General features: G+C 37.0%; 1 protein-coding gene and 4 non-coding genes across 6 annotated transcripts; all 5 read right to left on the bottom strand.

The window, feature by feature from the left end:
- NOP58 (NOP58 ribonucleoprotein) lies at window positions 1-26,469 on the bottom strand. Of its 2 annotated transcripts, none has more exons than XM_065880434.1 (15): window positions 26,197-26,469; window positions 20,893-20,969; window positions 18,843-18,895; window positions 15,357-15,478; window positions 13,168-13,304; window positions 11,509-11,573; window positions 10,421-10,555; window positions 9,110-9,255; window positions 8,378-8,504; window positions 6,586-6,749; window positions 5,577-5,711; window positions 5,263-5,324; window positions 3,204-3,337; window positions 689-825; window positions 1-298 (listed from the first exon to the last, which is right to left on the bottom strand). In XM_065880434.1, exons 1-15 carry the CDS (start codon window positions 26,239-26,241, stop codon window positions 248-250), a joined length of 1,590 nt encoding a protein of 529 aa, XP_065736506.1. In that variant the 5' UTR covers window positions 26,242-26,469; the 3' UTR covers window positions 1-247. The 2 variants fall into 2 exon arrangements, with proteins under 2 accessions (XP_065736506.1, XP_065736505.1); XM_065880433.1 differs by having other exon boundaries at window positions 248-298; window positions 689-849; window positions 26,197-26,432.
- Window positions 8,139-8,222, bottom strand: LOC136126182 (small nucleolar RNA SNORD11). The gene has a single exon (XR_010656075.1). It is a non-coding gene; the product is annotated as a small nucleolar RNA SNORD11 (small nucleolar RNA).
- Window positions 8,974-9,059, bottom strand: LOC136126183 (small nucleolar RNA SNORD11B). Its single transcript, XR_010656076.1, has one exon. It is a non-coding gene; the product is annotated as a small nucleolar RNA SNORD11B (small nucleolar RNA).
- LOC136126170 (small nucleolar RNA SNORD70) lies at window positions 18,660-18,746 on the bottom strand. Its single transcript, XR_010656066.1, has one exon. It is a non-coding gene; the product is annotated as a small nucleolar RNA SNORD70 (small nucleolar RNA).
- LOC136126171 (small nucleolar RNA SNORD70) lies at window positions 19,453-19,541 on the bottom strand. The gene has a single exon (XR_010656067.1). It is a non-coding gene; the product is annotated as a small nucleolar RNA SNORD70 (small nucleolar RNA).

Raw genomic sequence — 26,469 nt, 5'->3', positions numbered from 1 at the left:
ACAAAGAAAATATTTTTATTTGTATAACAAATATTCTAAGAAATGATGATATAATAAAATTAACACAGTTGATGTGATGTTAAGACACAAATAGGTATGAAATGCTATTGATGATTAATCATTTTGTTTCATCCAACCTCCCACTGATTATTTTAGAGAGCATCTCTGATGTATTTCTGACTGAATATTAAGCATGATGTATCCAGGTGATTCAATTAAGAAATCTTTGAAAGAATGGTTCCTTCCATTAGTCCTCATTAACTCTTTTTTTTTTCTTTTTCTTCTTTTTCTCTGGACTCTGAAAATAACCAACAAGAATGCTTTTGAAAGACCTGTAAATGTATGAGTGATTAAAAACAGCTTTTCCTCATAAAAAGCAAAGTAGGTCTATTCTATTTCCCTGGAAAACAAGTTTGGAGCAAAGACTAAAATCTAAAAATATAAAATCACCTTTATCACCTGTACCAAATGATGTTCTTTTCCACCCTTAAACAAAACCCATTTTGCAATAAGGTTCTAGGTTTAGGAAATGGCCCTTTATAATATAAACACAACAATGTTGTTGTACTTCCTTATCAATGAAACCATTTTTTAAAAACTACCTGTTCATTTCTAATATACAGAGTAGAATAAAATATAGAAACCCTGCCCATGTCAATAAAGTATTGGTAATTAAAAACAAACATACAGCAATTGCTGTGCTGGTGCATGGTTCTTCTTCAGAAAGCGGTTCTTCTTTAATGTGTTTCTTTTTGTCCTTTTTCTTCTTTTTCTTCACAGATGTCTCCTGTTCTTCCACCACTTCTACTACATCTTCTTCTACTTCTACTACTTCCTCCTCCTCTTCAACTGAATAAGGTTAAGTGTAAAGATACTACAATTAACATTGTATCAGACTTCTCTCCCTCAAAACCCCTTTGAGAGTCTTAGTTTTTTCCTGTCATTCAGGTCAACTATCCAATGTTTATTACATAATTTTATAATTGCAAAGATCCTTCAAATATCTACCTAGTATACTACTACTAACTTTCTAAATGATAGAAAACTCAGAGAAGTAAATTTCTCATGATCATGTAGCTATATAGAGAGATCAGGATTAAAACAAATCATCTGATTACCAAACCCACTTTTTTGGGAAGACTAGTCAATTATATTAGAAATGATTAATAGGAGTTTGGAGTTAGGAGACTTGGGTTTATCCAACCTGTTGAAACCCAGAGTAAGTCATTTAACAACCTTTATTAAACTCAACTTCCTCATCCTTATAAAATTTAGTAATGTCTACCTCACTGGACAATTTCTAGGATTTAATGATTTAACACATGAAAATTTATGCAAAATGCTTAGCATGAATGCTTGGCACATTAGAATGAGGACTTAATAATTGGTTGCTATCATTAGAAATTCATTGATCAAATACTTACTTTGTATCTACTATACACCAGGGCTTGTTCTAGACAACTAGAGATACAGCAAGGTACAACACAGACAAAAATTCCTGCTTTTATGAATCTTTTACTTTAGTAGGAGAATGGAGACCAAAAAAAGAAAAAAAGATATGCTATATTACATAGTAAACAGTCCTAAGGATAAAGAAGAGGAACACTGAGGAGGGCAATACATGTGGACATTTTAGACAGGATAGTTAGGCAGATACCTAAAAGAGGGAAGGGAGGGGACTTCCCTGGCGGTCCAGTGGTTAAGACTCCATGCTTCCACTGCAGGGGGCGGGGGTTCAAACCCTGGTCGAGGAACTAGGATCCCACATGCCGTGTGGCCAAGGAATTAAAAAGAAATAAAAATAAAATAAAAGAGGGAAGGGAGTGAATTATGCACCTATATTAAGGGAAAATATTCAGGTAAAGAGAAGAGCAAATGCTAAGGTTATTTTAGGAAGGAAGGGGGGTTGGCGGGTTCATGGAATAGCAAGGAATCCAATGTGGCTGGAGCAGAGTGAGCAAGGAGTAGAATTAGATCAGAGAGCTAATGGGGGTGCCACTGAAGCTACTACATTAAGAATAACAGAGATGGGTATAAGTGGTTCAGTTCTAGATACACTTCCAAAGTAGAATTAAGGGACTTCCCTGGTGGCACAGTTGTTAAGACTGCGCTCCCAATGCAGAGGGGCTTGGGTTTGATCCCTGGTTGGGGAACTAGATCCCACATGTGTGCCGCAACTAAGAGTTCGCATGCCACAACTAAGGAGCCCACCTGCCACAACTAAGACCTGGCGCAACCAAACAAAAAAAATTTTTAAAAAAAAAAAAGTAGAATTAAGAGGATTTGCTGCCAGAATAGACTTGGGTTATAAGAAGAGTCAGTGTTAAAGGCCAAAGCAACTAGAACTGCCATTTATAAGATGGAGAATATTATGGAGCCACAGGTTGGGAGTGGCAAGGGTCCAGGAATGTTAAGTTTGAAAAGCTTAATGGATATATGAGTAAAGATACAAATCTGGAGTTGGGTGTTTCAAATGTTACTGATGGGTTTAGGGATCTCCTTATTGTTCAGTAAGGAAATAGAATCACTTAAATAAATAACTTGTTTATATTTTCTTTACCCAGAGCAGGAGTCCACATTTGCTGATAGTATTTTTGACCACTAAGCTATTTAGAAACCCAAAATTATATCAGTCATTGCTTTAATGCCTTTCTTGCTAGACCAGCTGGTAGGCAACTCAACACAGGTACAGCTAATAAATGGGGGAGCTCAGTTATCAACTTTGCAAGAGAGCCTAGTTCACTGGTGAGCACCTATTAAATATTATCACTCTGTTGGCAGGCTACCCAGTTATTACTCTAGTCCTTTCCATGTAACAGAAACAATGACGAAAAGTAGTGCTGCATCAATTCTATGTTCTACTATATATATAACAACAACTAATTTAGAAACCACATACCTTTTTTTTCCATTTTAAGCTGATTCTCAAAATAGTTCAGATGGTAGAAACTAAAGTTTTAGTACACTTAGAATAATCCTACATATTCAAAGAGGCACTTCTCACATTCCTCTATGAATCATGATAAATTTAACAATATCCTAACTATTCCCAGAGAACATGATGGTTTATTAAAACACCATTAGCTTTCAATATGGATGGTTTTGCAATAAAGTTCAGTGGTATGTACTTTCCTAAGATTTATGAAGTCTGTACTTCTTAAGGAATAAGAGTATAAATGACATTTAAAAAAATTCAAACTAACCTTTAATTTTAACCTTGGCTTTTTTGGCCTTCTTTTCAACCACTTCATCCTCTTTGTCTACCTGTTCAATCTTGCGTTTTTTAGAATAGGTTGGCAGTGTTGAGTCACCAGAAGGATCATAAGTCTTCACTTCACTGAAAGAGCCATAGAATTTTATAAAATCCCTACAAATATCAGTAATCAAATAATTCTAAAGAGATTTAAAAGGAAACGTCATTAGGTAATACTTACACAAACATACAATGCTGTTTCATTTTAGTGGCTTTAGGGCAGTTTATGAAAAAGTCTCCAAAAGGTAAAGAGGTGTCAACAGTAGGTCACACTTCACACTTCAAGAGAAGTGGTGAGCTAAATGAATTGTTTTAGTAATCAGTGTAGTGACTATAGTATAGAAAAATAGTCAATCAGCATAGGGGAAAAAATGGAGGAAATCTCTTTATACCAAATGATTACACTAGAAAGTAAAAACTGAACCAATTCGAGTTTTAGAACACTGGGCAATTCAATGAAAAACAAAACAAAAACCCTAAATCAAATTTAATACAGAATACTCCATCACAAGATTCCAAGCAGCAGAGGAACAAGAAGGGATAGATATGGATAAAGATTCCTTGAAACCCAAATGTTTGCTTTTGTTCTAACAAAGTAGAAAAAAATTAAAGTACTGCATGCCAAAAATGTGAACTAAACCTCATAATTGGTGCTTTAAGCACATGTGTTTAAAGTCATAAGCATAATGGCATGGGAACATTAAAACATTGTTCAAAACAAGCTAAGGAATGTTCTATTAAGCTATCTTGCAGGCTCACGGCTGTTAACTTTTATAGGTTAAAAACATTTATAACTTAAGAAACAAAGTAGTGACTAGGTTCTCCTGGGTCTCTCCCAGATATATGTGTTATTAACTTTTGACTTTCTGTAAAAAAAAGAAAAACAAAAACAAAGCCCCAAAACAAAGATCCACATTTTTTTCAACTAAACACAACAAATTAGGCTTTAAAAATTATAAAATACATGGTCATTGTAGAGATCTTAGAAAATTCACAATATAAAAGTAAATGTTAATTAATGCCCATAACTGAATACATTTGGTTTCTTTCCAGAATAAAGGAAAACAATTTTTATGAATGTGTATACTAAAACATATATCTAAATACATATTTATAATGAGATGTTACTATATTGCTTTCCCTGCCCACTTATAAGATTTTACTGAAGGACTGTAAGAAGTCCTAAAAGCAGTTTATGGATTAATGACTAGAAATGTTTTTAAGGCTGACATATACCGTCAATCTCTTTTCCACATTCTATTTCTATCATTGCAACCTCATCAGTATTGAACATTATCTCAAATAGTAACAAAAACACCACTCCCCACAAGTATCTTTTGTAATTTCATAGTGAGGTCTGAATACTTATCATGCCTCTTAGCCACTTTTAGACTTTTCCTTTGTCTTTTGACTCTTTTTAAAAAAAAAACAGGTTTCCCTGTGACTTAACTCTGAATGGACTTTGGTTTCGATAAATGTTATACTATATAGGAACTATGAAGGAAAAATATTTATTATCAATATCTGAAAATGAGTAAATTAAATATTAAGGAAAAAGGCCAAAACAAATATATTATATGTACTTATTGCAACAACGTAAAAATGTGTATATGATTAAAAACTAGACGTGGGGCTTGCCTGGTGGCATAGTGGTTGAGAGTCCGCCTGCCGATGCAGGGAACACAGGTTCGTGCCCCGGTCTGGGAGGATCCCACATGCCGTGGAGCGGCTGGGCCCGTGAGCCATGGCCGCTGAGCCTGCGTGTCCGGAGCCTGTGCTCCACAACGCGAGAGGCCGCAACAGTGAGAGGCCCGCATACCGCAAAAAAAACCCAAAAACCAAAAACCAAAAAAACAACCCTAGACATGAATATGGAAAACTGTAAATGGCAAAGAAATAAATTAGGGGGATACTTAGTTGTTTTAAACAACAACAAAAAAACTGTCAACAATTAACATTTAAATAAGCAAAAATTGTTCATTCATGCTCTCCCAAATGTACTCACTCACCTTTTATGTTCATACTTTTCTGCTTTTGCTAATGCCTTTCCTGTTCCACTTATTTTCCGTATCTAAGAAAAGAAAAATCATTAATAGTTTTCTAAGACATAATCTCTTTATAATATATATGGTAGTATGTCAATTCTTAGTATATATTAGGTAAACTGTTAAGAGCAGGCAGAAAAAGAATATATTAGACATACTAAAATGTATCATAAGAGTAAAACTGGTTAGCAAATGAAATGAAAAAGTACATAAACTACTCATGGTTTATTAACTTTTGACAGGTAACACTTCTGCAATATGCAGGGTGTGATTCTTACCCCTCTATCTTCCAAGGTTCTCAACCTGGCCTCTAATTTGGCTCTGTTCTCAACTCCCATCGCAGAACTGGAATCTTCACCAAAAGCATCATACCGGATGGCCAAAACAGTTTTGGCTGCCAGCATCCGAGAAATCTAATAGAGAACTTGAAATTAGAGGCATTCAAACTATACTCCAAGATGAGATATAAAAAATTCTCTCAATAATTTATTCATGAGAATACTACAGATGAATCATTGACTCTACAATTCACTCTAGGATTTTTGAAAAATCAGGAGTTACAAAAGTATTGTAAACCATACAACTCAAGCCACTTAATCTTCTATTTGAATCTCTGCCACAGAATGATGGCTAACTGGTTATATACACAACCACCATTATTTTGTTGGATGAAAAGATATTGTAGTAGCTTATGTCTAAAACTAGCTCAAACCATTCTTCCATCTTCCCTTAGTTTCTACTATGTGACATTAGTCCTACACCATGGGATCATCCAGATTAAGTATAGCCCCCAGCCCCCGCAAGCTTAACTAACATTTTATTTTACTGAATCCTTTATCTGCCTCATCACTCTGCTCTGAATTTTATAACATTTCAATTCCTGTTAAACTATGTATCCTGTAAAAAGCTTGAAAGTACTTTAAGCCTCAGTTTCCTCCTCTGTAAAATAGACACCTACAACTCATAAGGCTATTAAGAGGATTCACTAAAGTCCTATCAAGTGTTAGCACAGTGTATGTGCTATTATTTTTTATAGGTCATAAATATTGATGTTAAATTGGTTTCCTGCCACACAGAAAACTTGATGTGCCGTCCCTGTCCCCACCAATGGGTGGAGTCTAGAAAAATAGTAACAGCAAGCAATAACACTTTCTTCTAACCTTTTCTTTCAGTGTACATAAGTGTTTATTTAAAGAATTCACCATTCTCTATTTGATGAAAAAGAAACAGTAGGAGGAAAATGGTTTGGAGGAAAGAAAGGCCTACTCCAGGAAAACCGTAACTGACCTTTCCTTTGTGTTTGGGACTTGTCTGGCCTACAAGTGAAGCATGATAAATGAGACCATACTTAGGGGTATCTCGTCTAGACTTGAGGGCTCTGAAGAGTGCCTTTTCTGCTCCAAGAATCTGAACTGTAGAAGCTGCATGTTTGGCCAAATTCAAAAGAGAACCTTCAAAAGAAAAGAAGTAGTTACCAGGAATGTACTTGCAAGTATTTGAAAGTTCCATATATTAAAAAGACCTATAGTCTTAATATTATAGCCATCAGAGTAAATAAAAATCTGATATAATACAGGATTCTATAGTCTGGAATTACCCCAAATTCCTGATATCTCAGCATTTGTGATTCATCCATTACCACCACAAGCAGAGGTCTGTGATGAATGTCTATGACAAGTTGAAGGTTACTTGTTCAATTTTACTTATTTGCCTGAAGAGATGGTATTACTATTTCACATTTCATTAGCATACCATGGGAGAGATAAAAACACATGTATTCACAGACACCACCCCATCTAGCCCCTATTTTTCTGAGATTTATTTTAGACATCAGATATCCTACTACTATAGATATGAAAAGACATACAGATAAATAAAGTGAAAATTTAGTATTAGGACATCTCAGTAGATCTATGTGATAAACTTCTTACACTTTATTTACCCCTCGTTTAAGATATGGATGAGGAGGACTTCCCTCGTGGCACAGTGGTTAACAATCCACCTGCCAAGGCAGGGGACATGGGTTCGAGCCCTGGTCCGGGAAGATCCCACATGCCGCAGAGCAATGAAGCCCGCACGCCTAGAGCCTGTGCTCCACAAGAAAAGTCACTGCAACGAGAAGCCCACGCACCGCAACAAAGAGTAGCCCCCGCTCGCCGCAACTAGAGAACGCCCGTGGGCAGCAATGAAGACCCAACGCAGCCAAAAAAAAAAAAAAAGATATGGACGAGGAAATATAAGCACAATAATTAGGTATTAAAGTTGATGCTTTGTTAGATGTGCTGCACTGATTTTCTGTCAGAAAACAATTAAAAAAAAAATCTCTTTCTCTTTTTTTTTTGGCCTGGCCACGCGGCTTGTGGTATCTTAGTCCCCCGACCAGGGATTGAACCCGGGCCCCCAGCAGTGGAAGCGTGGAGTCAAAACGACTGGACCGCCAAGGATTTCCCCAGAAAACATCAATTTTAATGCAGTTGCTCAACCACTAGATACGTGTTTAAAATTCAACAAACATATACTCACCTTCAGGAAGTTGTAGTAGTGACATCAAAGATCACTGACCAAAGATCAATGTTAACAAATGTAAGAATGGAAAAGTTTGAATTATTGTGGGAATCACCAAAATGTGGCACAGAGACATGAAGTGAGCAAATGGTGTTGGAAAAATGATGCCAATGGCCTTGCTCTACATAGGGCTGCCACAAACTTTGAATTTTTAAAAAAGGCAGTATTTGTTAAGTGCAATAAAACGAGGTAAGCCTATACTAACTGATCTCATCCTCCTGCATTCATCTGATTGTTCTAATTAACCATAACAAACTTTTGACAAGGAACCACAGGTGTCTCAGAAGAGGCAGTGACTAAAGATGCCTTCATTATCCGAAAGGAAATCAGGCATACAAATAAAAATCATCATTGAACACCTGGGCCTTAGTCCTCACAAATATACCATTTACTTCTATTTATTACCTAGAATTACTTTAATAAGTGTAGTTTAAAGATAAAAGAAAAAAAATCCTACCTAGAAAACAACTCAACTCTCAATACCGATGTTTACAAATTACATTAAAATCATCACCTGCATGAGCAATAAGCCGTGCTCCAACTAATTCACCAACCATGACTGTAACGTTGGGTGCAATGGCCATCATTCTATTTTGCAGATATTCATAGAGCTGGGTTCTATATTCGGAGATTTCAATCACCTGGTGTAGGGAACAGAATGAATAAGTCATAAATGACAAGAGTAAAAATAGTATAAAATTCACATGTCTAAAACATTGGAGTCCCAAATTATCATAGAGCAGTTGTACAACCTGAGAAAATTAACCATTTCTTACCTCAGTTTCCTATAAAAGGGCTGTTGTGAAGATCTTATAAGATAATGTATGGAAACAAGCTAATACACTGGCTAAAAATAATGTTAATCAATATTACTGTTATTTTAAAACACTCCAAGGGCTAGACATTTCTGTCATCCCGTGATTCTCATATAGCTATCTTCAAATGAGAGGGAGAAAAAATACAGGCTACAAACATAAAAGTTAGAATTAAATAAATGAAGCTATACTTCTCAGCCTTTTCAATGGATTTATTATTCAGATAATGCTAACAATATAAATTAGACAGTACTCTTAACTTCATTTTAGTATATATCTCCCCAAGTATAAATCAAGATGGCATCAGATGAGGTAGTGACTGAACACCCTCATATTTATTTATCAGGTGAACAATACATTAAAAAATCATCATTGCCATCAGAAATTACAGAGCTGGTACCACAACTAGTTTCCCTATGTGTATAGTTTACCTGAGTGCAGAGATGCAGAATGTTGCAAATATCTTCTTCTGAAACCTCTGTTCCCATAGATATCTCTGCAGCTGCTTTCACTTCTGCTTCAACCTCTTCTGGCAGTAATTCAGAAAGTGTGGCCGAGGCATAATTCTTCCTATCGCCTATGGAATGTTTGCAGAGGATGAGGGAGAATCACTCTTCAACAAATTATATAAAATCCACCAAACAGTCAAAAAAAAAAGTAGAGATAAGCCAATGAAAAGGATGCCTAAACAAAACAAAAAGCGAACAAGTTTGACCTAGTAACTTTCCTCATATAAAGGCTTGATTTTTCTCCCCACCACCTCCCTCCAAAAAACTACAGATAACAAAAAAAACAAAATACACCATGAAACAGGACTTACAATACTGTGATAGACAATTTGTAGCTAAGGTTATACTGAAGCTAGGGCCATGAATTCTTAGGGGTAGTAATATGATAATATAATATGAGCCAAGTAACTCATATTTATTAACAATCCTCTACGTTCTTCTACTAATATTGCTGTACTAATAGTATACAATTTAACACTAACAGTATAGATAGCAATACTATTTTTAATATTAATTATTATTAATATATTGCAGGATACCCCCAGTCCACAGTTGTCCTTATTAATGGTAATTTCATTAACCATAAGAAACCATTAACCATAAGAAACCATTTCCAGAAAAACCAAATTAGGGGCTCCCTGGTGGCACAGTGGTTAGGAGTCCGCCTGCCAATGCAGGGGACACAGGTTCGAGCCCTGGTCCGGGAAGATCCCACATGCCTTGGTGCAACTAAGCCTGTGTGCCACAACTACTGAGCCTGCATTCTAGAGCCTGCAAGCCACAACTACTGAGCCCGAGTGCCACAACTACTGAAGCCCATGTGCCTAGAGCCCGTGCTCGCAACAAGAGAAGCCACCGAAATGAGAAGCCTGTGCACTGCAAAGAGTAGCTCCCACTCAGCGCAACTAAAAGAAAGCCTGTGCTCAGCAACAAGGACCCAACGTAGCCAAAAATAAATAAATAAATAATATATATTTTTTTTTTTTTGAAAGAAAAACCAAATTAGAGAACCATGTTCTCTGCTGCACAGGCCATCGAAATCAAAGTTAATTTTGTTCCTGAACTCTAACGGATATTAATATGGTTACACTCCCCAAACCTGCAAGACATAAAAATATCTTGGAAGTTTAAGAAAAAAACCCACTGTAACTCATGTTTTAAATGAGTCACAGTGAAATGAATAAATAAAAATAAATCGCTATTTTCAATGCCTTAAAGGATCAAATTACTTACCAACTTTCTGTAAACACTTGCAGTATGTCAAATTATCCGAAATAATTTTTCCTAATTCAGGGAAATGCCAGCCATACCATTCTCTACACCGCATAATGTAGTTGTTTAGTTCTTTATCTAAGTCATCTAACAGGGCTGCAGTAGATTAAAATGAAAAAGAAAATAGGAACTTAAAAGGATTTTTAAAAAACTTGTGATGAAATATCAATTTACCATTTTAACCATTGTCAAGTGTACATTTCAATGACTCAAATTCATTCAGAATGCTGTGCAACCACCACCAGTATCCATTTATAGAACTCTTCCATCAACCCAAACTGAAACTCTGTACCCATGAAATAATAACTCCTCGTCCCCACCTCCCCAGCCCCTGGTAATCTCTTCTACTGTCTCTATGAATTTGCCTATTCTAAGTACCTCATAAGTGGAATCACACAATATCTGTCTTCTTGCCTGTGGCTTATTTCACCTAGCATAACGTTTAAAAATCATCTATGTTGTAGCATGTATTAGAACTTCTTAAGGACGAATAATATTCCATTGTATGTATATATCACATTTTTTTTATCCATTCATCTGTTAATGGGTATTTGGGTTGTTTCCACCTTTTGGCTGTGAATAATGCTACTATGAACATAGCTGCATAAGTATCTGAGTACCTGCTTTCAGTTCTTTGGGTATATACACCTACAAATACAATCGCTGTTTAAAGGGATTTTTAAAATTGGAAATCGTTAAGACTTTGATGTCCAAAAATCATCCAATGACATGGGCGAATGACCTATTATAAACTACAAGTGAAAAAAGCAAAATAAAACACAACACAGATCCCACTTATGGTCTTATGATTTTTCATGGAAAAAGAGAAATCAATCAGTTTACATTAATAGTGTAATCCATATTATCCAACTAGTCAAATTATAGTTCGTTTTTCCTTTCTTCTTTTCTGCATTTTTCAATTTACTTACTAAAAGTTCTAGCTCATCTCCCTTTTCTTCCTCAACAATTATAAAAGATACAATTTTAACAGTAGGAAAAACCCACAACAAAGAGACAAACAGATTAGTCCTCTCATGTACTATACTTACAAATTGCCTGAACAATCATTGTATCCACTTTATCAGCACTAAATTTCAATCTGTATCGGGACAAGCTGGGGAGAAGGGGGAAAAATATAAATCACTAAAAAAAGCATTTGGGAAAAGCATTTAATTAACATCTTAAAAAAACTTTTACCAGAATCCCTATCCTGGAGCTACACTGTTTACCTTTTTCATGCATGGGAAACATCAGCTAAATAAGAATACAATATTTAAGATCTAAAAATACACATTTAAAAAGAAAACGAATACATCTGTCCTGCTACATTTCTGAAACATGAATTAATTTATGAATGATAAATAGGATAATGCTGTGTAGCTCAAACAATACTGGTTCACATACGATTTTTGCAGCATATTTAATGCTTTATGCCACTGGAAAAAAAAAATAAGTACAGCACTGTAACACCTGAAAAGAAGAAAGCCATGTAGGAACAATATTATACATAAGGGTTTCTTAATCTTTGCACTATTAACACCGTGGGCCTGATTGTTCTTTGTTATGGGGTCTATTCTGTGCACTGTCAGATGTGTAGCAACATCCCTGGCCTCACCCCAATTGCCAAATGTCTTCTGAGGGGTATCTGATTGCCCTTGATTGAGAACTACTGCTGTGCACAACGCCAATTAATCTTAAATTTGGACCCTAACTCAGTTTAGCTATTTGTTCTCTCTTAGAAATGTTTATTACAAAGTTTTTCCTGACTTTTGTGCATTTTGCTCATTCTGTAACTCAGCTTTAACCCTTTCATTAATCTATGCTCATATTTTATTTGTTCAAAGGTCCAGACCTTTGTTTACTGTAGTATTTCTGTAATATAAATTTAACATGTCCTTTATTTTTTGGCTGTGCTGGGTATTAGTTGCGGCACACTGGGCTTAGCTGCCCTGCGGCATGTAGGATCTTAGTTCCCTGACCACAGATCAAACCCGAGTCCCCTGCATTGCAGGACGCATTCTTTACCACTGGACCACCAGGGAAGTCCCAAACATGTCTTTTCAACTGTTCATTTTTTTAGCTTACAAAGGTTTTTTTAGGATTACTTAGGTTTTGAGTGGTTTACCCTTAATCCTATTTTTATTTCACAAACTCTATTATTGTAGTGCAATTTCAAAGAATGCCAAGCTTTTCAGGATTATATATATCACAGTATAGCAGAAATTCCTGGTCTAATGGACCTCTGGCTAAACATCACAGGTTAATGTTTTTCTTTGCCTCATAAAAACTCAAGAAAAAACTCAAAAACAAGCCACACACACAAAGCAGAAGAGGAGGTCATTACCAGATGAGGAAATTCAGGGAGATGGCAAGTAGATGGAATGGTAGCAAATGATTTAGGAGATGTAAAAGAGAAAAGAAAGCCCAAGAATTGTGGCATCTAATACTAGAGAGGTAGAGAATGCCTATCATCAGGTTTACAGCCCAAACAATGGAGCCAAACTGCCTGGGTTCAAATTATGGCTTCATCACTTACCAGCTATATGGACTTTGGGCATCAATTTCCTCATTTGTTAAATGAGGATACTATTACTACCTTCCTCATAAGATTCTTAAGGATTAAGATAGTATTTGTAACATACCTTGAACTGTGCTATATAACTGTTTATTAAATAAAAATAATAAGACTATTTTCCAGTAAATCTCACCTGTGTGCCAACCCAAGACACATGGCTGCCATTTCACGTGGTTCTACCCCAGGGATTAATCCATCCATCTGTGAACGGATTCCCCTCATAAGTTCGTTAACAAGAGGACTATGGATACAACTGAGATTCAGCTTTTCCTATAAGAACAAGAACATTTGTATCAAATAAAGAACTAAACTTTTCCTAAAATTATTTAAATACTAAAATACCATTGATTTAAATGTATACATTTCTCAGTTTCATAAAAGCAGTTTCTCGTGTTTGTGGGAAGAACACTTGAATATACTATTGGTAGAGGTCGAAATTGGTATAAGCTTCCGGGAAGGCAGCCTGTCTACATGAATCAAAGCCATAAATAGATAAATACAATTTAACCTAGTAATTTTGTTATTTTTGTTGGTTTGAGGGATCTTTTACTACCTTACATTATTTAGCCTCTTATAAAAATTATAAAGGTAATACATACAGAAGATTTTAATCAATAGTACTATAGGGAAGGGGACTGAATGAAAAGCACAAGTTCTGGCCTTAGGCCCTTTCCCCACTGTTAGGATCCCTGAAGTACTTCCAAATCTACTTAATGTTAATGTATATGTGTACACATATACATAAATCTTTATAAAATTTAAGTTTTTACACACCCCAGGCAAACAGGATGAAGCTGTTCTGAACGCCTTTGTTTTTTCCACTTTGCAGTGTATTTGCTAACTCTACACAAAGCTACAGTTCTATTGCAACAAATGCAAATGACAAGCATGCAAAATTGTGTATGTTGCATCACATTTAAAGAAACAAATATTTAGTATGCATACAAGAGACCAACCAGTGTTTAAGTTTTTCAAAAGGAGAAACTGAGAAGAAAAAATTAAAGATATTAATAATCCCACCAGCCAGCAATTTGCTGTCCCATGTGCCTTTCTGTATGTTTATTATGCTAAAATTCAACGTTTTTAACAGAAAAATATAAACTAAGACTTGTGCGCACTTCAAAGGATGAAGATAGAAATTGATATCACTGAAAACTTAAATTACCTGACGGTATTAGAAATAATCTATCCTAACGAACTTATTTAATTCACAATCCTACCTCAAAATAAAAAAACCCCCTCTAATCTCTTCAGCACTTTCCTACCTCCAAACACCTAGAATTGATCCTTACTTCAAGAATGAGGGGACTGTAAATCAACTATACTTCAATTAAAAAAAAAAAAAAGGGGCTTCCCTGATGGCGCAGTGGTTGAGAGTCCGCCTGCCGATGCACGGGACATGGGTTTGTGCCCCGGTCCGGGAAGATCCCACATGCCGCGGAGCGGCTAGGCCCGTGAGCCATGGCCGCTGAGCCTGTGCTCCGCAACGGCAGAGGCCACAACAGTGAGAGGCCCGTGTACCAGAGGAAAAAAAAAAAAAAAAAAAGAAAAAGAATGAGAGGTATGTTCATGAACTTGCACTGTAATACCTACTGTAACTATTGAAAATCAAAGTATCGCAACTGGGACTTCCCTGGTGGTGCAGTGGTTAAGAATCTGCCTGCCAAAGCAGGGCACACAGGTTCGAGCCCTGGTCCAGGAAGATCCCACATGCCACAGAGCAACTAAGCCCATGCATCGCAACTGAGCCTGCGTGCTCCAACTACTAAAGCCCACGCGCCGAGAGCCTGTGTTCCTCGACAAGAGAAGCCACGGCAATGAGAAGCCCATGCACCGCAACAAAGAGTAGCCCCCGCTCGCAGCAACAAAGATCCAATGCAGCCAAAAATACATACATACATACAAAGTATCGCAACTGACCTCTAAAATTTTCTGCCTTGCATGTTTGGGAGCCTACATATCCAGCCTTTCTTTCCATTCTCACTTTATGTTTAACCTTAGCAATTCTACTCCCTACTAAAGTTTTCTAATAAACACATACAATAAAAAAGAAATGTGATTTATGTTGAAAGGGAAAAAAATGTCACTAAATAAAAATGTCAGGATATATATAAAATGTTATCATTTTGGGGCATCACTTATATAACCTTAGTTTTGATAATCATATTGGAAACCAATTATTATGTAGCGTAGGGGAAAAAGATCAAGTATTCAAATCTGAGAACTTATGATAAACAACTCATTGCAAAGGCTAGGCTTTGTAGTCTTTATGCTGTACGGTGAGCTCTTATCAGCAGGCATAAAAGGAAATTATAACTCTACCTTTATGACGCCTCCTAGTTTAGCATCAGCTACAGCCAGGGGTTCATGGGCTTCTTTAACTATTTTCTTCAGAACTTTCTTCAGCTGCTTATTGATTTTGCCCTCCATCAGAGCTGTGAATGCTTTTTTAGGAAGAAAAACAAAAGAGTTAACTCAAAACTTTAACTGTAAGAGCTTAAGATTTTATTTAAATTTTATAAATAAAGAAAAAAAACCCCACTTATTTTCAGAAGAGCTGAATTTAATATTACTTCTGAAGTGAAATGATAAACGTTACACATTTCACAATCTCATCTGATCTTCCCACCCTCATTTCCACTCCAGAACCAGGAGTTAAAACAGATCCAGCATTCCTTTCTCTATGGTCACACAATCCTTCTGAACTCAGAATTATAAGTTGTTAGAAACAATCTGTTTTGGAATGATAAACTGATTCACTCTCCTGTGTCACTATAGACCGACTGGCCTGATTGTGAGATACCATAAAAACCGTGTCAAGACCGGTAAAAAGGAGTGTATTCATTTTGAAGGTTCTGCCACAGTTTAAGTATGTCCAAGTGGAGGTCTTACTTTTGCTAATCCTTGATCCAGATGTGTCAACAGGCCTCTAACTTATAAACCTCCAGCGACTGAGAACTTACTACTGAAGGCAGCCAATTTGAGTTGGAGGCTGTTTTCATTTCTGGCAAGCTCTAAATGTGCTACTTTGTAACTCTCACCCTTCTTTAGACCTATACTTAGACCCTTTAGACCCATATGGACTAATTAATACTAATACCTCTTCTAGTTGTCTGGGTTTTGGCTGAACTTAAAGCATGCCTGGCAGGAAGTCTGTCACAATTTCTAAGTCAGGCAGCAGTTTGTGCTTAATCAGCCAGGTACTTGCTCTTTCCTCCTTGGGAATTCAAATTCCCAATCATTTGAATTTCAAGTGCATTTTATCTGCTATCTGGAAGATGAAAGGTGAGGACAAAACCCACACAGATCTTACAGAGGTCTCTACACTCTAAGAAGCTAAGATTCAAGCTACTTTTGTTGAGTTCTAACAATTTACATATTGTAAAACATTGACTCCTTTCTAATATACATTTCTCTAATAACTGTATTTTCCTTACAAGTGTTTAATCTTTTCTATTTAAAAGATTTTATTCAATGTCCTGCTTCTAGCTCTCAATCTTTCCTATCATTTACTCACACTTTAACCTAGTGTTCTCCTTTAAGATTTCTTAAAAGTAAAAAAATTTCTACTCTAGATCCACTCTAACATTCACAAACATTTAACTTCCCTGTTAATCACTCTTCATTATATGTATTTTAAAAAGATGGTATACAGAGATGGTGACAGGGATAAGGGGAAGCTGAATCTTCCCTCTTCTCTATTAGCCACTATTCAGCATCCCTCAGCAGTCTTCCCCTTCATCCGAATTTAGGCTGGCTCCAAACCTTACTGTGGCTGTTTGTAAGATGTGAAACTTACAAGTCTAACCAAGAGTAAAAATAAACCTTGCTATGCAAATGGCACATTTTAGCTACTGAGACCACTATAAGTTGACACACTCTGGACTCATTCTTAGGCTACAGGTTTGTTTTTTTTTTGTGGTATGCGGGCCTCTCACCATTGTGGCCTCTCCCACCGCGGAGCACAGGCTCCAGACGTGCAGGTTCAGCGGCCATGGCTCACGGGCCCAGCCGCTCCGCGGCACGTGGGATCTTCCCGGACCAGGGCACGAACCCGTGTCCCCTGCATCGGCAGGCGGACTCTCAACCACTGCGTCACCAGGGAAGCCCTAGGCTACAGGTTTTAAATGTATTCCCTGACATCTACAACCACTTAGTTCTAGTTCTGTCATGTCAAAACTGCCTTATAACTGGGAGAGGGAAGTTAATTTCCAGGAAGGACTCTGTTCTCTTAATAATAATAAGATGATGTTCAACTTTCTGGTGAAAACTGATGGGAAAAGGCATTGTAGATTTCGATGACTAGATTCCTGACAGAGCTCACTACCTTCATTCATTTACCCAAAAATATTTTTGTGCTAGGGATTTGATGGTGAACAACACAATCTCCTCCCTCATGGAATTTAGATTGAGTGTGTGTGGGGTTGACTTTAAATTCTTACCCAGCATGCTATTTTCTCCATTTATCTTACATTATTTTAAGGAATACCTGCCCCCTCCCAAAAGGGCCACTTGAGATCAGAGCTGCAGCACTTTCCAACTCCAAGAGGAGCTACTCAAATCAATCTATATGAATAATGCTCCCCAGAGTTGGAGAATAGCTAACACAATCTTGCCTGGGATATTACCAAAATTCTACCCATATTTATTTTTAAAGCTGTAATGTACAGAACTATCTTTTAAAATTTTTCCAGGCAAAAATTACCATATTTATGCTTTATGGCTCTATAAGACTTCAATTACTGGATGTGTGCAGCCCTAGAACTATTTTTAAAAATTTGAAAATTGGTCTCGTTGGCTCCTCCTTCAGCTCACCCCTCTGCCAAGGTTGGGGTGGCCCATTAATATTCCAACATATTTAATAAGATTCTTAATTTTCACTATATAAGAGAACTATACCCTTCTCCTGTGGCTGGTGAACAAAATTACTTGGTTCAGTCAAATGAATCTTATGGCTTAATTTTAAGCCACACTCTTCCTTATGGTCCTTCATTTTCAAATTATACCACTAAGTAGTTGGCTGATCTGAGATACAGAATTTAAGCAACTGAAAATTCATGATTAGAGTTTTATATCTGATCTTGTTTTCCCTAGCATTAAAAGAACATTATGAGACCAAGTGCCTACTGAAGCCAAGCCTAGTCAGTAAACCCTGCTCATGTCTGTTGTCTCATCCCTAGGACTAGCTGAAGGATATAACAGCCATCCATTCTTCTAAATCATAAAAAAATCATGCCCCCTTCAGGTAAACTCTTATGCATTTCTGTAGTTTGTGTATTAAACAAAACAAACACCACACACACACACACACACACACACCCCTCTACTAGTTTTCTTAAATCTTTTAATAATACTGTGCTTTTTTAAACTAAAAATGTAAATACCTGGAGAGCTGTTTTATTATTATTCCAACTCTAAATCCTGGCTATTCTCAACTTTACCCTTGGATTAAAATGATCAGAGAGCAGTGTACTTGACCACATTACCTTGATCCCTTGTAGAACAGCTTTTACTGAATTGTGCTTCAGCATTATGCTGTTGGTTTCCACAGGGAGATCAACTTAACCACTTCTCACCTCTCATCACATGTAGGGAAAAAACCAGCCCTATAGTGAAAAAAGCTAACTCAATGTTGTCTCAGTGGTAGTGACGAATTTGAGTTAGATCACTTAAATTCAGTTCCAAAAAGAATGCATCATTGACAACATTGAATAGGGTTAACTCAGGCAACTGAAGCAAACAATCTTTTAATGAGGATGACAAATCACCAATATCTAAAAAACCAAAAGAGCCAGTCTTTGACTTTACCTGCCAATGCCTCTGCTGTATCCTGAAATTTCTCAAAATGTTTCAGCTTTACTCTAGAATTAAGGGAAAAAAAAAAATGTTATGGGGGCACACTGATTGTGCAAAAGCCACATATTTAGGAGAAGAGGTGTTGGACTGTTTCCAAAGCATACACCAATAAAAAACTTTCCTGCCATTGGGCATTGGTGTAAAGTTAGATATTCTTCTAAAATGACCAATAAAATGACCAATTTCTCTAAATGTTAGGCTAGTAATGGCTGAACTATTATAGAGGTTGTAGGTTTTGAAGGAAACTTGGAACAACAGAAAAGACGTTTGCTGCCACATCTAAACGACAGGAAAGATGTTGAAGCCTCAACATAACCTCTGCTGCTTAAAGTTAGACACAAATGCCTTTTACTATACAGCACAGAAGTGGCTTAAGAAAAGGTGTAAGGGTCCCTCTTACGTCAGAAATCTCATGACATTGATTTGTGCATCCAGTACAGGTTCCATTAAAAAATAACTAATTGTTAGATCTAATTCCTGTTACCCTTACTTTACCCTCTTCCTCCCTACTCACTTATGTGCAGGGCAACATTATTTTATATCAAAACAAACACATAGTTAATCCATTGTTGTCTCAGTGGTAGTGACGAATATTTGAGTTAGATCACGTAAATTCAGGTCCAAAAAGGACACATCATCGACAACAACGAATCAAGTTAACTCAGACAACTAAAGCATATAGCCCTTTAAAAAGGAAAACTAGTCTTCCACTGTATCTAAAATAATGTTATCTTTTTTTTTTGCGGTATACGGGCCTCTCACTGTTGTGGCCTCTCCCGTTGCGGAGCACAGGCTCCAGACGCGCAGGCTCAGCGGCCATGGCTCACGGGCCCAGCCGCTCCGCGGCATGTGGGATCCTCCCGGACCGGGATACGAACCCGTGTCCCCCGCATCGGCAGGCGGACTCCCAACCACTGCGCCACCAGGGAAGCCCCTAAAATAATGTTATCTTAAGCAAGGTTTTCTCACCTCGTCAGGGAACACCCTGGTGGTACCTTAAATGCACACTTAACAATAGAAAGAGGTAAGAAAAAAGCAATTATTTCACCTTATCCCACCTAACCCCATTTCCACTCATATGAAGTGGCATTTGTTCATATCTCTGTATATTTGCATAAATGCATATATAGGCGTACAGCAACACTTGCAAAATGCAATCACGTTTTACACATTACTCTGAAGCATGGTTTTCCAGTATACCATGTTTCCCTAATTATTTAGTATGACATCTCTTGGGGTTCAACACTCTTTAGCAAGCTTGAGTAGTTTCCTTCTATTCTAGTGAGTTTTTATTAGCACGAACAGATGAATTATGAAATGCCCTTTGGCATCCAAGGACATAATCAAGAGATCAGTCGGCTCCTTCCTAGGACCACACTCACCAAATGGGATATTTCACAGGGTGATTCACAGATGGTGAAATAGCCTTCTTGACTCTACCTTGAGGAAAAGCCAGCTCTCTCTCCCACCACTCCTTTCTTAGAATGGGCATCAAGGTTATATTCTATATTCCTGTCCAGAGACCTTGGGAAACAAAGGTACACCTTTCCAGTATTTACTAGCTAGTTATTTTACTACGTCAGAGGGAGTTAGGAAATACAGGTCATAAAGAATAAATAAACTACGAATTAAGTTCAAAAACACCTGAATAACACTAACTTAGAGAAATTATAAGTTAAATCAATTAGCAGCCCATGCTTTTGACAGTTATTACTTTAAACAGAAATTTATACTTAATTCACAATCAATTTACGCTTTCAAATATCTTACAAAAATAGGTGCTGTCCAACCTCATCTGCAATTAATACAAATTAGCTGAGATGGCCTATGCTCCAAATAAGGAATCTAATAATTGGGCTCATACCAATATTATTCCTGAAGTGAGTTCAAAACAAAAAGTTATGGATATATTACATGAGGGGGGTGCACAAACACACAAAACAAACAAAAACAAAAACCTCTAAATGTTAACTGCTAAGTTCTTAGTTTCAAGATGACTTACATTTTATTTGCTTTCTCTGGAGTTTCAAATTCTTTCCACAAACTATCAACCTCTTGAAGTTTCTTTTCATTCAAAACCTGTAAATAAATATTTAAAATAATTTTCTTTAAATTGCACAGCTTAGGCATATACAGCTATACCCTTCAAGTACAATTGTACATGCAAAATGAGGGTGGTGGGAGCTATTTTTCTCTCTGAAATAACCAGTTTTCTTACCCTGCATAAATTTTTGGTCAAACTAATAAATCAAGTAGCCCAATGAGTAACTGGGTGGAATTTAGATCTAGCTGGGTATTTGTTTAAAACTTTCTATTTTTAAGGAGCTCCCTAACCCCTTCACAAAGTCTGTCATATTCACAGATCAAAAGAATTTATTTGCCCACTTTCTATGGAATATAAAATTTGTTCTTAGGGACTTTCGTGGTGGCGCAGTGGTTAAGAATCCGCCTGCCAATGCAGGGGACACAGGTTCAAGCCCTGGTCTGGGAAGATCCCACATGCTGTGGAGCAACTAAGCCCCTGCGCCACAACTACGGAGCCTGCGCTCTAGAGCCAGCGCGCCACAACTACTGAAGCCCGCGTGCCTAGAGCCCATGCTCCACAACGAGAAGCCACTGCAGTGAGAAGCCCGCGCACAGCAACGAAGAGTAGCTCCCGCTTGCCACGACTAGAGAAGGCCTGTGCCCAGCAACGAAGACCCCATGTAGCCAAAAATAAATAAATAAATACTTAAAAAAAAAAAATTGTTATTTATTGCTATGAACATCCTGACAAGAATTACGGATTTCTCTAAAACTAAGATACCATTAGTTCTAAGACACATCCTTATGTAAGAAATTTTAACATGCCAAGGGAAAAAAGGGGTACTTTTATCTATGAAACACAGCCATTAACATTTAGGTATATATTCTTCAAGACTTTTTGACTGTCTATGCTGCATTTTATTAATGCGTACTTTTAGGAATCGTGCTATACAGTTAACACTTAACATTGTGGACATAATTCTAGGTTTTAACAAGAATCGCATTGCATGAATATACCATCATTTATGCCCTTATTGATAAATATACATAGTTTTGTATGTATACATGTTGTATTTCTTAGGACAAATTATTGGAAGTGGAGTTAAATGATCATATAAGAAACGCATGTTGACATATGTATTATCAAAATGCCTTCAAAAGCTTCTATTACTTTCACTTAAATCAAGAGTGAATAAAAGTTCTTATTTTCCTACACCCTCACCAATACTGTGTGATAAGTCAGCTGCCCAAGTATAAGCTAGGGTAGGATCAATCCTAAAATCCATTTCCCCCCATATTTAACATCCTTGAAATTGGGCTGTCTTACAATTGATGGCAGGTCAGTTTAACTAGCAGTGTAAAATAACGGTGTATTATACTTGATGAAATATAGTATTATAGATATTATACATATCTTGTGGAAAAAGGCTGCTGATCAACTAAAAATTATACTTTACCGACAAGCCACATTTCACCAAATCCACAGTACCATAGAGTATTTACATAGTTAAGACTTATTACCCAGTTATAGCCTAGTACATATTTCCATGATGAAACACGATATTGCACAACACCTTTATTTTCTGTCAGATGAGAGTGGCAAGATGACTTTAAGGATTTATTGTGTTGTTTAAATTTAATCCCACACACAGCTGAATCAAACATATTTACAGAACTGTTAAAACAGGAATCAGAGTAATGAAGCAGTAAACAATTGCAAAGCACACGGTTTTGTATTAAAAAATTACAAACCACTAACAGTTCTATTTTGTATGTCATGAAAACTTTAGAATACAAAGACATTCCATCAAATCTCATGAATGCACTGAAACTTTAATTCAAAGTTATTTTTTTGTTAAAGGAAATTCACAGAAGAGTAGTGATTTTTAGTAGTAGTTTACTCAGTATGCAGTTAACCATACCTAAAGTTCAATGATTGTTGACAGGATACGTAGCAAATAGGGGATATGACTCAGGAGTAAAATTCACATTTTTTCTAGTTGAAAAGCAAGTATATTTGAAGATAACATTTGGATAACAAAATTGGCATATTAAAGAGATATTATTTCAAGTTAAAGCAACAAAGGAATCATGTTAATTCATGACCACTGAAAGGTCTCCAAGGATTTTGTTATGGCAAACAAAACCTTGGCTACTTTATGTTCCCAGTCATGCACAACATACTTAAAAGAACATTACTAATAAAGTCTGAACAAAAACAGAATTAGAAATAATTGCTACATTTTCTGTTATACATCTATCTCAAATTTTTAATCATTCATTTTCAGACAAGGAAATCTGAAACATTAATATGCAAATCCATTTTAAGTTTTATCGTTTTGGATTAAGATGGAATGAATAATTTAGCTATTGTCACCACTAAAATCTTTGGCACCACTGTTACATTGTTTGCTAGTTTTACTATAATAAGTACTATATGTACCCATTTACATTTACAAAAAGTGAGTTATATACTATGTAAGTTATACCCAATAAAGCTGGAAAAACTTATTGCTTAGTAATCATGTTATATAGGAACTTTGGTATTCACATAAAAAGCTCTTCCTCGAGCCCTTGAGAAATAAAGGAACACACAACACTATGCTACACAGCAGCACTGTACAACATGACTACTAAGAATTTAAATGAATTCAAATTAAAATTCGTCTCCACAGCTTTACTAGCTACATTTCAAATGCTAAATAGCTGTATGTGGCTAGTGGCTACCATACTGGGAAGCACAGCTACAAAAGGTCTGGGATGAGTAAGACTGAAGAATATCTAGTCTTACTCTGTGTGCCCTGTGACATAAGGGACACAGGCTTGAGTTTCTGCAATATTCTACAAATAATAATAATAGTTCTTTTTAGGTATTGTCTCTGCATTTATATATAACTTTATTAACAAGCAACATTTTTTGGAAAGTTTTAAATGCTTTTTGAATCACTGTATATATGGATGTGCATATACTGGGTCATGATATAAAATGTATTTCTCACTGTGAACTGAGATTAAAAAAAGTATGAAAAACTTTCTTAAAGCATTCTTATTCAAGCATGAATTTTATGCAACCAAGGTAATTTTATACCCCAGCATTTTGAAAGATTATGGGAGAGGGAGCTAATAACCTTGTATTGCATATCTCCACACACATAGATATTTCACGTACTATGATATTCACCCCTTTAAGGTGTAAAATTTACTTTTCAGTAATTTTCACAAACTTGTGCAACCATCACTAATTCCGGAATACTCTGTATGCCTATTTTATTCAGGAAGAATCAATAACAGCTACTAACTCCAAATACTTATAAATGAAGCAATATTTCAATATATTTAAGCCTTTAGTTATTTCTCTAATATTAGATTACATAAAACATAAACTACAATTTTTAACAATGTTGAACAGTAACTTGCAGATAAACAACATTAAAAACTGCAACAGAATACTCAAGACTTATTTTTATGGAGAATACTCTTTATTAGTAGAAATCAATAAATCATATGACTTTATACTTTATGACCCAGGTCTAGAAACCATACAATTGCTAAACCGACTCCTCCCCACTGTTAGAAGCAACCACTGGACAGTGCAGTCACCCCTCCCCTCTTAGCATCCAGGTCAGGACAGTATACGTAACATCAATTTGGATGAAATTCATCCACAGATGCTGATTCAAAATATGACAGACTACTCTGGCTAAGAGAATTTGGGGGCATGTGCAGAACTCTAAGAATTTAGAGGGACCTTCCTGGTGGCTCAGTGGTTAAGGCTCTGCACTCCCAATGCAGGGGGCCGGGGTCCAATCCCTGGTCAGGGAACTAGATCCCACATGCATTCTGCAACCAAGAGTTCACATGACACAACTAAGGAGCCTGAGAGCCGCAACTAAGGAGCGTGCCTGCTGTAACTAAGACCCGCTGCAACCAAATAAATAAATATTAAAAAATAATAATAATAATTTAGAAAAGACCGCAAAAAGCTGGGGAAAGTCTAACAGACCCGTTTCCGGGCTCCAAAGCCTTTTATAAAGTCCCTTAAAATTGCTAATACTACAATCTCAGACAACTCTAATGAGAGGAAAAAGCAGCAAAAACAGCTTTCAATTTTTAATTATCTCATTGGTTTCCTTAAAAATAACAAGTATTTCATGTAACATGCAAACAGAAGTATATTTTCAAATGTCAAAGAGAAACTTGGAAAATAAAATGAAAAACTTTCCCAAATAAACATTTTGGTATGTACCCTTCTAGACTCTGCACCCGTACCACACAGGTGTTTGATTTATAACTAGAATCACACTATATATAGTTTACCTAGCATTTTTTGACTTGTCAGTACATATGAAAAATTTGTTTTTCGTTGCTATATTCGTTGAACCCAAGAGTCCGACACGTAGATAGGACTCAATTTACCTGATGCTTCCTATCATCTCAACAGCACCCTATTACACGAATGTCCCATTGCTCAGTTATTTCCTTGCTGATGAACTTGAAGTTAATTTCAAACTTTCCTTATTAAAAAACCCAAAACTCAGGTTGATTATATCCAGCTCAGATTTCCCCCCTGGGTTTCAAATTTGAAATGACCACTGTATCTCCACGTCTAACAGACATCAAAAGCTTCACACAACCCAAACTGCAACTCTTTAGTATCCTCCCCATTCCCAGCCCCCAAATCCCTAAACCTTCTCTTCCCTTCCCTACCACCACAAACCCACTTACTTAAACCCAAACCTCGCATTCTTCAACCAGCCAATCCCGTCAGTTCTACCTTCTAATTTTCTCCTGATATTTCCTTCCCTCCATGCCAGCCTTAACCCAAGCAACTTCATCTCATCTAGATTAATGCAAAAATATCCTCCTTCCGTTCTTGCACCCCATCCCTCGTAATCTATTCTGCACAGAGCAAAACAAGTGCATTAATAGACAAAATTAGGTGAGGTCAGTCCTCTGTTAAAACCTTCCAATCATTCCTCAAAACTCTCAGAACAAAACCCATACTCCTTATCATAACCTGTAAAATTCGAATACGGCTCCTGTCCACCTCCCTAAATGGGCCAAATCCTCTTACTGAACCCAGCGCCCCAAACGGCGCGGCCACGTGTTCACCGAAATATGCGCCTCCCAGGCCCAAAGCCTTCCCCCTTTCCTTCACAGCAGGGGGACACAAAAGGCACCCACGCGATCCTGAGCACCGTCGTCCTCTCCTTACGTCTTTCCGTCTCCTCTCCTGCCCAACACCTGCCTTCCCCCTCCAACGGCTCAATCTCCCACCTACCTTAAAGATGGCGTAGCCGACGGACGTTTCAAACAGCACCAACATGGTGAGGACGGGTCAGGGAACTGCGCGGCCCGCCGCCGAGCTCTTATATCAGTGAAAAAAGATCAAATCTGCGGCCCCCAAAGGCCCGCAACGCCGCGGCTGGCCAAGCACCAGGGCGCCCACCTTCCCAAAAAGAACCAGATCACGTTGCCTAAATGTTCCACACTCCACTACAAGCAGAACGCGTGAACACGCTTCTCCTTCTCCATGGCTTCTGGGTTATGACCT

Source organism: Phocoena phocoena, chromosome 7, assembly GCF_963924675.1.
Source record: "Phocoena phocoena chromosome 7, mPhoPho1.1, whole genome shotgun sequence".
Lineage (NCBI taxonomy): Eukaryota > Metazoa > Chordata > Mammalia > Artiodactyla > Phocoenidae > Phocoena > Phocoena phocoena.
The sequence above is the reverse complement of the archived record's forward strand: the minus strand, read 5'-3'. Positions and strand labels throughout refer to the sequence as shown.